The following is a 13731-nucleotide window of genomic DNA, read 5'->3' as shown; positions in this document are numbered from 1 at the left end:
TGCTTTTCTATTTTCCTTTGCTCGACCAACGAAATTTATTTTCTTTTGACCACATTGTTTTTCAGTTTTGTGAAAAGCTCATCAATATCTTAACAAAATCTTTATTTAGACTATAAGGTTCAAAGCTCTTGACTTCATCCATTTGTTACACACTTTAAAAGAAAAACAACCTCACAAAGCCAGCTTGGTAACAAAAAAAAAGTCACCTTATAAATACACCACAAAAACAACACATTTCTTCAAATCTACTAAAAAACAAAAACCAAAACAAAAAATGTCGACTTCTAAAGCCATAACCTTAACTCTCTTCATCACAACAACATTACTAGCGTCCTGCGACGCAGCCGCAAATGCAACAACGAAACCGCTCTTCCCAGCGATTCTAATCTTCGGCGATTCAACCGTCGACACAGGCAACAACAACTACCCTTTACCAACAATCTTCAGAGCTGAACACTTTCCTTACGGCATGGATCTTCCAGACGGAAAAGCTAACGGAAGATTCTCAAACGGAAAACTTATCTCCGACATAATCGCAACCAAACTCAACATCAAAGAGTTTATTCCTCCTTTCTTACAACCAAATCTCTCCGACCAAGACATTCTAACCGGAGTCTGTTTCGCATCAGCTGGTGCGGTTACGACGACCTAACCAGTCTCTCGACACAAGCCATTCGTGTCTCGGAACAACCAAACATGTTCAAGAGTTACATTGCTCGTCTCAAAGGTATCGTGGGAGACAAGAAAGCGATGGAGATCATAAACAATGCTTTCGTGGTTGTGAGTGCAGGGCCTAATGATTTCATTTTGAACTATTACGATATTCCCTCAAGGCGTCTCGAGTATCCTTTCATTTCTGGTTACCAAGATTTTATTCTTAAGAGGCTTGAAAATTTCGTGCGGGTAACGTCTAAAATATTTCTTCATATATATATTACCACAATTAGGGTTTTGGAACAGACTATAGTGACTGAAAGTTTTATGATAATTTGTTTGTTTTGTTAATCTCTCCGGTGTATATGCAGGAGCTTTACAGTTTAGGTGTCCGGAATGTTTTGGTTGGAGGTTTACCGCCAATGGGGTGTTTACCGATCCATATGACTGCTAAATTCCGCAACATTTTTAGATTCTGCTTGGAACACCATAACAAAGACTCTGTTTTGTACAATGAGAAACTTCAGAAGCTCTTGCCCCAAATCGAAGCATCTCTTCCAGGAAGCAAATTCCTTTACGCCGATGTCTATAATCCTATGATGGAGATGATCCAAAACCCTAGCAAATACGGTATGTACATAAAGATTTTTCTTGCTCCACAAGTTATCTTATTTGTTTATATATATATGATTCGTGTGTGTGGAATCGAAACAGGGTTCAAAGAGACGAAGAGAGGATGTTGTGGAACAGGGTTCTTGGAGACGAGCTTCATGTGTAATGTCTTTTCTCCTGTGTGTCAAAATCGGTCGGAGTTTATGTTCTTTGACTCGATTCATCCATCGGAAGCTACCTATAATGTCATAGGCAATCGTCTGGATCCTCTGATTCGTGGGAAGTTTCAGGCTTAAGTGATCATCACGATTTGCAAAACTGAAACAATGTTTTTTTCTTGTTTCTTAATGCAACTATTTGTCGACTTTTGTTTTTAAATCAAATGTACTTTGGCTCATATTTGTGCTTTCAAATTAGCCAAATATGCCACAAGTAAATGAATTGATTTCACTTTTTTTTTAACATCTAAAACAATCTTTCGTCACTCATTGTGATCTTTAACTATATAGTCTTGAAATAAAAATTCATTAATACATCAAGGAGGATACAAATAAGACCGGAAAGTTTGGCCTTAAATATTTGCCATTAAAATTGACAGATTTATATATTTTAATTTGCCAAACTGTTTTATATATGTAGGTTAGATTGTATAGAATTTGACCCACTTTTACTTTAATTGAAAGGTACAAAATCATATATAAGAAGTTGGCCGACTCTCTAATTATCTCTTCTATAAAACAATTCCAAATTTCTATGATGTACGAAAAGACTCGAAGCTTTTTCATAGCGTTTTGAATCAAAATCTTTCTTTCTTTCCATATTTAGTTTTTATCAGTCTACTTTATGACTTTCTCTTTATTCTGGTTTCCAAAATCCATATTAGTCTTCTATTGCAGAGTGTATCTAACAAGAAGATATTTCAAACCCACAAGACGTCTAATTACGATGTAAATGCTAAGGTTTCATGTTCTTGTAAGACCATCTTTATTGGGGGTTTCTCATAAGAGTTTTTCACAATTAAAAATATAAAAATAATGAAAATAAAGGAGAGAGAGTATAGAAAGTTTCTCACTTGAGAAACTTTGAGATACTTTGAGATACTTTCTACAACCCATGATGATATTTCTCTTCTCACTATTAGTTCAAGATTTTAATTAAAATAAAATTTCAATCATATAATTAAATTATAATAAAATATTAATTTCTTTTTGTTTGAAAAACTTTGTGAGTTTCTCATGAAATTGCCCTAAACATAACTTGCTTTATCTCCCATACGAGGTTTCTAAGATATCAAGGCCTCGTCTTAATAAAAGACGAGCATCATGCAAATGTCTTTTTGCTTTGACTTTGGTTTTAGATAATGTTTATAGGGTCGCAAGGTTTGGTGCACGTTAATCTGACAAATTCTGTTTCTTGGGAGTGTAATGAGTATTTAGAATTGATCAACAAAAATATTCAACATTTTTTTTGAAAAACTAAAGTGAAGACCCGCTTCAAATATAAAAATCAGTCGAACTAAGTTTTGGTCGATCTCCCAACAAAAGTATACAACCAAAAAAAGTCACACTTTAAGCTTCTTTCACTATTTGTTTTCAGATCCCACAAAAAGGGAAGTAAACAAATCGTTAAGAACTCTTCAAAACCTCCACTTCGAACAATATGTTTGCAAAAGACACATGTCGTTGAGATTTCTACTTCCCAAAATACAACCGAGTAGGCGAAGATTACAATAATGATCTCATATTTTATATTGAAAAATAAAAATATTTCAATAATCATCATCTAATTCAAAAAAAATAAGAAAAAAAATAAGCACCAGCTAATCTAATTTAATTATACCGCAGAATCAAAGAAAATCATCTGGATCATGGTCTTAACATGGCCTACATGATTAGGTTGAGTAACAATTATTATTATTTTCAGCTTTTCAAAGATAACAGCATTGTTTTTCAGTTTTATTTTTAATCATTGGGTGAAAAGCTCATCAATATCTCTATTTAAACTAAAAGATTCAAAGCTCTTGACTTATCTATTTGTTAGTCACTTAAAAAGGAAAAACAAACTCAACAAAGCCAGCAAGGTAACAAAAGAAATTTCACCTTATAAATTCATCACCAAACAACAACATTTCTTCAAATCCACCAAAAACAAAAAATGTCGACTTCTAAAGCCATAACCTTAACTCTCTTCATTGCAACAACATTACTAGCGCCCTGCAACGCAGCCGCAAACGCAACAACGAAGCCGCTCTTCCCAGCGATTCTAATCTTCGGTGATTCAACCGTCGATACAGGAAACAACAACTACCCTTTACCAACAATCTTCAGAGCTGAACACTTTCCTTACGGCATGGATCTTCCAGACGGAAAAGCTAACGGAAGATTCTCAAACGGAAAACTTATCTCCGACATAATCGCAACCAAACTCAACATCAAAGAGTTTATTCCTCCTTTCTTACAACCAAATCTCTCCGACCAAGACATTCTAACCGGAGTCTGTTTCGCATCAGCTGGTGCCGGTTACGACGACCTGACCAGTCTCTCGACACAAGCCATTCGTGTCTCGGAACAACCAAACATGTTCAAGAGTTACATTGCTCGTCTCAAAGGTATCGTGGGAGACAAGAAAGCGATGGAGATCATAAACAATGCCTTCGTGGTTGTGAGTGCAGGGCCTAACGATTTCATTTTGAACTATTACGAAATTCCCTCAAGGCGTCTCGAGTATCCTTTCATTTCTGGTTACCAAGACTTTATTCTTAAGAGGCTTGAAAATTTCGTGCGGGTAACGTCTAAGATATTTCTTCATATATATATTACCACAATTAGGGTTTTGGAACAGACTATAGTGACTGAAAGTTTTATGATAATTTGTTTGTTTTGTTAATCTCTCCGGTGTATATGCAGGAGCTTTACAGTTTAGGTGTCCGGAATGTTTTGGTTGGAGGTTTACCGCCAATGGGGTGTTTACCGATCCATATGACTGCTAAATTCCGCAACATTTTTAGATTCTGCTTGGAACACCATAACAAAGACTCTGTTTTATACAATGAGAAACTTCAGAATCTCTTGCCCCAAATCGAAGCATCTCTTCCAGGAAGCAAATTCCTTTACGCCGATGTCTATAATCCTATGATGGAGATGATCCAAAACCCTAGCAAATACGGTATGTACATAAAGATCTTTCTTGTTCCACAAGTTCTCTTATTTGTATATATATATATATATATATATATATATATATATATGATTCGTGTGTGTGGAATTGAAACAGGGTTCAAAGAGACGAAGAGAGGATGTTGTGGAACAGGGTTCCTGGAGACGAGCTTCATGTGTAATGTTTTTTCTCCTGTGTGTCAAAATCGGTCGGAGTTTTTGTTCTTTGACTCGATTCATCCATCGGAAGCTACCTATAATGTCATAGGCAATCTTCTGGATCCTCTAATTCGTGGAAAGTTCCAGGCTTAAGTCATCACGAGTTGCAAAACTGACACAATTAATTTTCTTGTTTCTTTAATGCGACTAGTTGTGGACTTTCGTTTATGAATCAAATGTAACTTTGGCTCCTATTAGTGCCAAATATGCCACAACTAAATCAATTGACTCTCATTTTCTGGACAAACGAAGAAAAGAAATCAGTTTCAAGTTCAATAATTCTCGGAGTATTTGCAGACATTTATGAAGTTCGACTATTCCTGCATAATCTTTCCGCAAATGCTTGTGATACTTGGCCCTTGGGTTTTAAGTCTTCTAATATTATGATGGAAATGTGTTTTGGTTCTTAATACAAATTATCTAATGCCTAATCTACTAATCAAAAGAGCTACAGAAACTTCTAAAGTTTAAACGACAATAATATATCTATAAGTTCTTCTGTTTCTCCAATCTCCCTTTATACGCCATATCTCTTTAACGCTTTGCTTAAACTCGGCATTACATTGTAGGCATGGTAAGATCTTCTGAGTTCAATAATGGAACCAACCTGTACACAAACAATAGAGATTATTAACACAACGACATCAATACTGCTAAACTGAATGATATTGATACGTGGAAAGAACACTTACAATGATCAAAACAGATGTAAATCCGATAGAAAAGCCTTGATTGATGCTGCGTAGATAGTGGTCAAGTACAGTAGAAGCTGTTGCCAAAAAGCTCAACAGAAGGCCACCTGCATCAAACCAAATGAAATGGTTTTTAGAGATTATACTTGTACCATATACGCAATATATCTAAAATGAAACAGCTTAACTTACCCCAAAACCTAGTTGATGCTTGTATCTTCGTTAAGTACTCGATTGTGGCTTTCCCAGGCTTTATGTTCGGTATTCTCGCCCCCATTTTGTTTAAATAATCCGCTATTTCCTTTGGCAAGTTGGCCTACATAACAAAACAAGAAACCCGGTAAATGTAATGTTTAATGTTCATTGGAAGACTGAAATTCAGACTGAGAAAAAGTGTAATGGATTTACTCACAATGTCAAATATGTTGAAGAGAAAGACGAAAAACGCATATATTGAGTAATAGACCCAAGGTGGTGCTCCAACTGTGCTTTCAGGGTTTAATATCTCCTTCATGTTTAGCAAGAAAGGTGAACCCAGAATACTAAAAACAATAAATTACCTTATTAGACAGCCTTAGATGGTAACAATAACACAAAGAAGTAAGAAACAGGAATGATTTAAACCCTAATAGTAAGAGGTTCTTCAAGCAATTTACCTTGCAAGAATGCTGGGGAATGCCAAAAGATATGTGGTTGTGAGAACAGGTTGCATTCCAGCCGGGTTGATGTTAAAAGGTATGTACGGCTCCACCTCTGTTATTGGAGAACCTTCTCTGCCCAAATGGCAAAACATAGCATAAACACAAATATGAGTAAACCACACGTTGCATCCAAATGTACTTTAACCGTAATCTACTCCTAGCTATATTGGTAAAAGTGGCAATTATACAACAATCTTTTCGATAAAATAATGATGCTGAGCTACATATATCACCTCGAAGCAGAAGCAAGTTTAAAACCATAATATTGTAGTTTAATCTTCCTGCAGCCCTCAGTAACAACAACAGCGAACATAGTTACTACGGTAAAAATGCCCAGCAAGCCTAACAAGTAAGGCAACCAGTTCGAGAAACTTCCTGCAAAAGAGAAGAACGCTTCCTTTTTTTATAAATCAATTGAGAAGATAGGCGAATGATAGTTGCCTCCAGGAAATGTGGAAGACATGCAGGTCTAATGTAAAGACTAACCATAAGTTTGAGAAATGTGGAGTAAGAAAAACCAAAGGTACCTGAGATTTGATTGAGCATCTTGTGTAAAGTCTCTGTGTAGCCCGTCAATATTCCCACACAAATAATCAGAGATGAGCCATGACCTGTAAAAGGCTTAGAAACAGGTTATGAGCAAGCTCCACCAATTACTCCATATCAGCATCACTTTAAGCTACCAATGGTTATAGAGATAGAGATATAGAGAATCAAATACCAAATCCAGATTCTGATATTGTATCACAGAGCCACGTCATTGTCATTGCACCACAGACTAGCAGAGATGATGTCATCATCACATGCTTGACCCTGAATAAGCATGCATTATTACTTTAGCATCAGTTGTGGCAAAATGGATGATAGAATTTAAAAGCACCATTTTGATACCCCGAACGTGAAGAATCCTAATTAACTTACTGGGCAGTGGCTGCAAAAACTGAATATTGAAGAGAAGTGTAAGCCACCACTAATGCTTCCACTATAGCGAAGAAAAACGATAGCCACCATCTAATAAAATAAGACCAAAAAGGCGATTTAGTAACTTTGTTTAATGAAGCAAAAAAGTCACAAGACAAACAAAGTAATTGTATGTTAAGAATTCATCTCACGGCTTGAGAGGTAAGAAACTAAACACACATATAACTCTTGATCTTCTCGTGACCATCTAAGCCTTCCTTTCGCAGTTTCACCAAGGATGGAAGAACGTGACAAAGCACCTGGTGTTTCATGAGCACTTTATCATCAATCATAATCTTAATATATAAAGAACGCACAGACTCAGGCAAACACATCAAATCGAGGAGAGATCTTAACCTGCATAATTATGGATGCTATTATTTGTGGACTGAGCCCAAGCTGGAAGAGCGAAAGCTTGATCTCTGCTCCAAACTCACCCAGTTCCTCTATCAAAAACATAAAATGTTAACTACAAATACATAGAAATGTCAACCAAACAAGGGACTATAAGACTCAAATGACATGAGAACACTCACCAACAGAACCCGAGACAAAGCTAAGGTAATCTTGAGGTATTAATCTTCTGTCGAATCCAGGTAAAGGTATAAAATATCCAACACGGCTAAGTACAAGCAAAACAGCCGTTACAAACAACCTCCTCCTTATCTCGCTCTTAAAGAATCTTTCTGCTGCAGTATTGAGTACTGAACTTATCCGAACAAAATCAAGAAACCTATTTCTAAAAGACTTTGGCCTATCATCCTGTAGTGTGTTGGAGACAGCAGAGTTCTGTGAATTACGAATGTCCTGTGAATCTGGCGGAATAATCTCCACATCCAAAGCATCTGTATGCATCTCCTCGCTACTCATAGAATCATCTCTGAACTTATCGGAATAATTTATCGAAAAACTCTTCCTTTCTTTCATAAGAAGATGTCTTCTGTTCATTTGTATAGAATGCCCTTGTCTCGTTCTTGACATATTCAAATTCGTAGTAAGGCATTTTCTGGGTTGAGAACACAGAAATGGGTCTCCTGCAAAAACATTATCAAGGTCAAAACACATGCCTCAACAATTGTTTCTGTTCATAAAGTTGGATACTTTGAGAGAATTTCCGGGTTAAGAGAACTAGTCTAAGAGATAGTATCAGTGAAAAAGTTATCAACTTTGCAGGAACAGTGAAAAACCCAGGTCTGTGCTTTTGAAATTAGGGTTTAATCAATTCGAAGCAACGAAACTCTAACGATTGTATCCTGAACTAGTCTAGGTAACAACAATCTCTTAAAATTTCGATTCCCAAGCACTTAATTTGGGGAAGGAAAACTTACGTTTCGAGAGGAAGGCATAGGAGGGATGCGAAAGCGAGATTGGTCTAAGAGAAAAATGGAAGAAGCAAGCTTGAGAGGAATTCATCGAGAGGATGAGGAGAGAAAAAACGCGGCGCTGAGACAAGGAAGAACAAAACTTCGGCTTTCAAGTGTGTTACTGTTATAACTCTCTTAAAATCTTTTTTTTTTTAAATCTTATACATACTTAGCATACTTTTAAAATTTATGATTCATGTATATTTTTATGTTACTATTTACCCAATGTTATGTTTTGTCATTTTTAATTGGCTATAGATTAGTGTATCAATATTTCAGGTTACACATCAAAATTTTACAAGAATTAGATCACTCATATTTTTTAGAATGAAATGACAAAACAAAATTGTAATAATCCATATAATTGATGATGGTATTAGATGAATTTTTGTTGGCAGGAGAAGAATCACAATGCTGTTAAGACCAAAATGCCAATGTAAAAAGTTTTATTTTTAATTACTGTGTGGTTTGAAAAAAAAAACAAATCCAAGTAATTTCTGACAAAAAGAACCCCAAAATAATATTAGTCTCCTATTGGGCAGATCCGGTGGAGACAAGTGATGATGATGATGCTGATGATGATGACGATCATCACGACGACAACAAAGAACATGACATAAGCGACACTGATACTCTTCAGACAGTGGATCCAGCGACTCTTATTCCCGGCCTTCAATCTTCGCTTTCAAAGGGGAATCAACGCCAGGTACAAAAACTTTCAGATGGTTATTCGGTTCCATGCGTCATTGAGGACACAGACCTCACAGTTGAAAGACTCCGCTACCTTCACGCCAAACTTGCAGGAGTTAAAACTGACGCACCGGTTGAGAAAGATCTGCTCCTTGAGTCCTCTGACAATGCACAAAATGAGTTTGTCTTCATGAAGAGAAAGAGGGTTCGATTAGAAGAAATGTACCAACAGGTGGAAGCTGCAGATGAAATGGGCGTTCTGAGTCAACTTTGCAAGAAAGGAAGAAAGACTGAATCTGCAGGATCGTGTTCGATACATGATGGACGTGACGGAGGCGCGGGGGGCCCGGTACCCCTAAGGGATCCAATATGAGGATCATCTCATGGAACTGTCAGGGCATCGGTATGCCGCTGACTCAATCGCGGTTGTTTCGCTTATTCCGTATGTATAACTATGATATTTTATTTTTAGTTGAAACCTTAAACCAGTGTGATAAAGTATGTAAACTAGCATATGATTTAGGCTTCCCTAATGTAATAACTCAGCCCCCTAATGGAAGGAGTGGTGGCTTAGCTCTTATGTGGAAAAACAATGTCTCTTTATCCTTGATTTCTCAGGATGAAAGACTCATTGATTCTCATGTAACATTTAATAATAAGAGCTTCTACTTGTCTTGTGTGTATGGTCACCCTACTCAATCTGAACGTCATCAACTATGGCAAACTCTTGAACATATCTCAGATAATCGAAATGCTGAATGGTTGCTAGTGGGTGACTTCAATGAGATACTTTCGAACGCTGAAAAAATTGGTGGTCCCATGAGAGAGGAATGGACTTTTAGAAATTTCAGAAACATGGTTTCTCATTGTGACATTGAAGATATGAGATCAAAAGGAGATAGATTCAGTTGGGTAGGGGAAAGACATACACACACAGTCAAATGTTGCCTTGACAGAGTTTTTATTAATTCAGCCTGGACTGCAACATTTCCATATGCTGAAACAGAATTCCTGGACTTCACGGGCTCTGACCACAAACCGGTCCTAGTTCACTTCAACGAGTCATTTCCCCGTCGATCAAAGCTTTTCCGTTTTGATAACCGCTTAATTGACATACCGACATTCAAACGTATTGTTCAAACAAGCTGGAGGACAAACCGGAATTCACGTTCTACACCTATCACGGAACGGATCAGTAGTTGTCGACAAGCCATGGCAAGACTGAAACACGCTTCTAATTTAAACTCAGAACAACGAATCAAAAAACTTCAAAGCAGCCTAAACAGAGCAATGGAGAGTACAAGGAGGGTTGACAGACAACTAATTCCACAACTTCAAGAGTCACTAGCGAAGGCCTTTAGTGACGAAGAGATTTATTGGAAGCAGAAGAGTCGTAATCAATGGATGAAGGAAGGCGATCAAAACACCGGCTATTTTCATGCCTGTACAAAAACAAGATATTCTCAAAATCGAGTGAACACAATCATGGACGATCAAGGAAGGATGTTCACAGGAGATAAAGAAATTGGAAACCACGCTCAGGACTTTTTTACAAATATCTTTAGCACCAATGGTATAAAGGTATCACCAATAGACTTTGCGGACTTCAAATCCACAGTCACTAATACAGTCAATTTAGATCTTACAAAAGAGTTTAGTGACACCGAAATATATGATGCTATCTGCCAAATAGGAGATGATAAAGCCCCAGGGCCTGATGGGTTAACAGCAAGATTTTATAAGAATTGTTGGGATATAGTCGGATACGATGTTATATTAGAAGTCAAAAAATTCTTTGAAACATCATTTATGAAACCCAGCATAAATCATACTAACATATGTATGATTCCAAAAATCACTAACCCTACAACACTCTCCGACTATAGACCTATAGCACTTTGCAATGTTTTATACAAGGTCATCTCCAAATGCTTAGTGAATCGTTTAAAATCTCATCTAAACTCGATTGTTTCGGATTCTCAAGCTGCTTTTATCCCGGGTCGAATCATTAACGATAACGTCATGATAGCACATGAGGTTATGCATTCACTCAAAGTCCGAAAGCGCGTGTCAAAAACATATATGGCAGTGAAAACAGATGTTAGCAAAGCTTATGATAGGGTGGAATGGGATTTCCTGGAAACAACAATGCGACTCTTTGGTTTTTGCAACAAATGGATTGGGTGGATTATGGCTGCAGTTAAATCGGTTCACTACTCAGTCTTGATTAATGGATCACCACATGGATATATTACACCAACACGGGGTATACGACAAGGAGATCCGTTGTCACCATATTTATTCATCCTATGTGGAGATATTCTTAGTCACCTAATAAATGGAAGAGCGTCAAGTGGAGATCTTCGGGGAGTTCGCATTGGCAATGGAGCACCAGCAATAACCCATTTACAATTTGCAGATGATTCTCTATTTTTCTGCCAAGCCAACGTACGGAATTGCCAGGCTCTAAAGGATGTGTTTGATGTTTATGAATACTATTCGGGACAGAAAATAAATGTTCAAAAATCAATGATAACCTTCGGATCGCGGGTCTATGGTTCAACACAATCAAAGCTAAAACAAATTCTGGAAATTCCAAACCAGGGTGGAGGAGGGAAATACTTGGGCTTACCTGAGCAATTTGGTCGTAAAAAGAAAGAAATGTTCGAATATATAATTGACCGAGTAAAAAAACGAACGTCAACATGGAGTGCACGTTTCCTCTCGCCAGCAGGAAAAGAGATTATGCTAAAGTCGGTCGCCCTGGCAATGCCCGTCTATGCGATGTCATGCTTCAAATTACCTAAAGGTATAGTTTCGGAGATTGAATCATTACTTATGAATTTTTGGTGGGAAAAAGCTTCAAACCAGCGTGGAATCCCATGGGTAGCGTGGAAGAGACTCCAATACTCAAAAAAAGAAGGCGGCCTGGGCTTTCGAGATCTCGCAAAATTTAATGATGCTTTACTTGCCAAGCAAGCATGGCGTCTCATACAATATCCAAACTCCCTGTTTGCACGTGTCATGAAAGCCCGGTATTTCAAAGATGTTTCAATTCTTGATGCTAAGGTAAGAAAACAACAATCTTATGGATGGGCATCGCTTTTAGATGGCATTGCACTTTTAAAAAAAGGAACAAGACATTTGATTGGTGATGGACAGAATATTCGTATCGGATTGGATAATATTGTGGACTCTCATCCTCCTAGACCGTTAAATACAGAAGAAACATATAAGGAGATGACAATTAATAACTTGTTCGAACGTAAAGGCTCCTACTACTTCTGGGATGATTCTAAAATTTCTCAATTTGTCGACCAAAGCGATCATGGATTCATACACCGTATCTACCTTGCTAAGAGTAAAAAACCAGACAAAATTATTTGGAATTACAATACAACGGGAGAATATACGGTTCGTTCTGGCTATTGGCTCCTTACTCATGATCCGTCCACAAACATTCCCGCCATAAACCCTCCTCATGGTTCGATCGATTTGAAAACCAGAATCTGGAATTTGCCAATCATGCCGAAATTAAAACACTTCCTTTGGCGAGCCCTATCTCAAGCTCTTGCTACAACTGAGAGGTTAACTACTAGAGGAATGCGTATAGATCCTATTTGTCCTCGTTGCCATCGGGAAAATGAATCGATTAACCATGCTCTCTTTACTTGCCCTTTCGCAACAATGGCTTGGTGGTTATCGGATTCGTCACTCATTCGTAATCAACTTATGTCAAACGACTTTGAAGAAAACATCTCCAATATCTTGAACTTTGTCCAGGATACCACAATGTCAGATTTCCATAAGCTTCTCCCGGTTTGGCTCATATGGCGAATATGGAAGGCAAGAAATAATGTAGTATTCAATAAGTTCAGAGAAAGCCCGTCAAAAACTGTTTTAAGTGCAAAGGCTGAAACACATGATTGGCTCAATGCAACACAAAGCCATAAGAAAACACCATCACCGACTCGACAAATTGCAGAGAATAAAATAGAATGGAGGAATCCACCTGCCACATATGTAAAGTGTAATTTTGATGCTGGTTTCGATGTACAGAAGTTGGAAGCTACAGGAGGCTGGATCATCAGAAATCATTACGGGACACCAATTTCATGGGGTTCAATGAAGTTGGCTCATACGAGTAATCCGCTTGAGGCAGAAACCAAAGCTCTTTTGGCGGCTTTACAACAAACCTGGATTCGAGGATACACACAAGTATTCATGGAAGGCGATTGTCAGACGCTAATTAACTTGATTAATGGGATTTCGTTTCACAGTTCCTTAGCAAATCACCTGGAGGACATCAGTTTTTGGGCAAATAAATTTGCAAGCATTCAGTTTGGTTTTATTAGGAGAAAGGGAAACAAATTAGCTCATGTCTTAGCGAAATATGGTTGTACTTATTCTACCTTTTATTCTGGTTCTGGTTCTTTACCTATTTGGCTTGATCGATACTTTTGTAATGACTCTAATTGATTAATATAATTGTTTTGACGTAAAAAAAAAAACCAACTCTAATTTTTCAACATCATGCTATTGTAGTATTATCAATCACATAAATAAAGAATTAGATTCCTACAAAAACAAAGATTTTAATAAATAATTTAGAAAAAAAATTCTATTAATACAATTCAGTTATACTTCTTTTTAATATATATATATATATATATTTATTTATTTG

The 13731-nt window shown here is 37.2% G+C and overlaps 3 protein-coding genes and 1 pseudogene across 4 annotated transcripts; 3 read left to right on the top strand and 1 right to left on the bottom strand.

The window, feature by feature from the left end:
• Positions 1–258: 258 nt before the first annotated feature.
• AT2G31550 (SGNH hydrolase-type esterase superfamily protein) lies at positions 259–1669 on the top strand. The gene is made up of 3 exons (NM_128712.2): positions 259–903; positions 1026–1284; positions 1369–1669. Exons 1-3 carry the CDS (start codon positions 697–699, stop codon positions 1560–1562), a joined length of 660 nt encoding a protein of 219 aa, NP_029729.1. The 5' UTR covers positions 259–696; the 3' UTR covers positions 1563–1669.
• Positions 1670–3400: 1731 nt separating this feature from the next.
• On the top strand, positions 3401–4997 carry AT2G31540 (GDSL-like Lipase/Acylhydrolase superfamily protein). The gene is made up of 3 exons (NM_128711.2): positions 3401–4050; positions 4173–4431; positions 4540–4997. The coding sequence occupies exons 1-3, from the start codon at positions 3421–3423 to the stop codon at positions 4731–4733; spliced, it is 1083 nt and encodes a 360-aa protein (NP_180712.1). The 5' UTR covers positions 3401–3420; the 3' UTR covers positions 4734–4997.
• On the bottom strand, positions 4834–8455 carry SCY2 (SecY protein transport family protein). Its single transcript, NM_128710.7, has 13 exons — positions 8322–8455; positions 7530–8027; positions 7351–7439; positions 7174–7253; positions 6955–7044; positions 6755–6846; positions 6561–6644; positions 6267–6408; positions 5989–6105; positions 5745–5874; positions 5525–5648; positions 5333–5439; positions 4834–5247 (listed from the first exon to the last, which is right to left on the bottom strand). Exons 1-13 carry the CDS (start codon positions 8404–8406, stop codon positions 5158–5160), a joined length of 1728 nt encoding a protein of 575 aa, NP_180711.4. The 5' UTR covers positions 8407–8455; the 3' UTR covers positions 4834–5157.
• On the top strand, positions 8377–13526 carry AT2G31520 (annotated as a pseudogene; the record flags this gene model as incomplete). The annotated part of the gene is made up of 1 exon: positions 8377–13526.
• Between the last annotated feature and the right edge of the window lie 205 nt (positions 13527–13731).

The sequence above is a fragment of the Arabidopsis thaliana genome, chromosome 2, assembly GCF_000001735.4.
Source record: "Arabidopsis thaliana chromosome 2, partial sequence".
NCBI classification, from domain to species: Eukaryota; Viridiplantae; Streptophyta; class Magnoliopsida; order Brassicales; family Brassicaceae; genus Arabidopsis; species Arabidopsis thaliana.
This window is presented reverse-complemented; position numbering and strand designations above follow the sequence as displayed.

Coding starts and splice junctions, on each gene's coding strand:
- AT2G31540 (NM_128711.2), top strand. CDS start 3,421: ATGTCGACTTCTAAAGCCATAACCTTAACTCTCTTCATTGCAACAACA. Junction 4,051..4,172: donor GGCTTGAAAATTTCGTGCGG/GTAACGTCTAAG, acceptor GTGTATATGCAG/GAGCTTTACAGTTTAGGTGT. Junction 4,432..4,539: donor CCAAAACCCTAGCAAATACG/GTATGTACATAA, acceptor GAATTGAAACAG/GGTTCAAAGAGACGAAGAGA.
- SCY2 (NM_128710.7), bottom strand. CDS start 8,406: ATGAATTCCTCTCAAGCTTGCTTCTTCCATTTTTCTCTTAGACCAATC. Junction 6,847..6,954: donor GTTTTTGCAGCCACTGCCCA/GTAAGTTAATTA, acceptor ATGCTTATTCAG/GGTCAAGCATGTGATGATGA. Junction 5,248..5,332: donor TTACATCTGTTTTGATCATT/GTAAGTGTTCTT, acceptor GTTTGTGTACAG/GTTGGTTCCATTATTGAACT.
- AT2G31550 (NM_128712.2), top strand. CDS start 697: ATGTTCAAGAGTTACATTGCTCGTCTCAAAGGTATCGTGGGAGACAAG. Junction 904..1,025: donor GGCTTGAAAATTTCGTGCGG/GTAACGTCTAAA, acceptor GTGTATATGCAG/GAGCTTTACAGTTTAGGTGT. Junction 1,285..1,368: donor CCAAAACCCTAGCAAATACG/GTATGTACATAA, acceptor GAATCGAAACAG/GGTTCAAAGAGACGAAGAGA.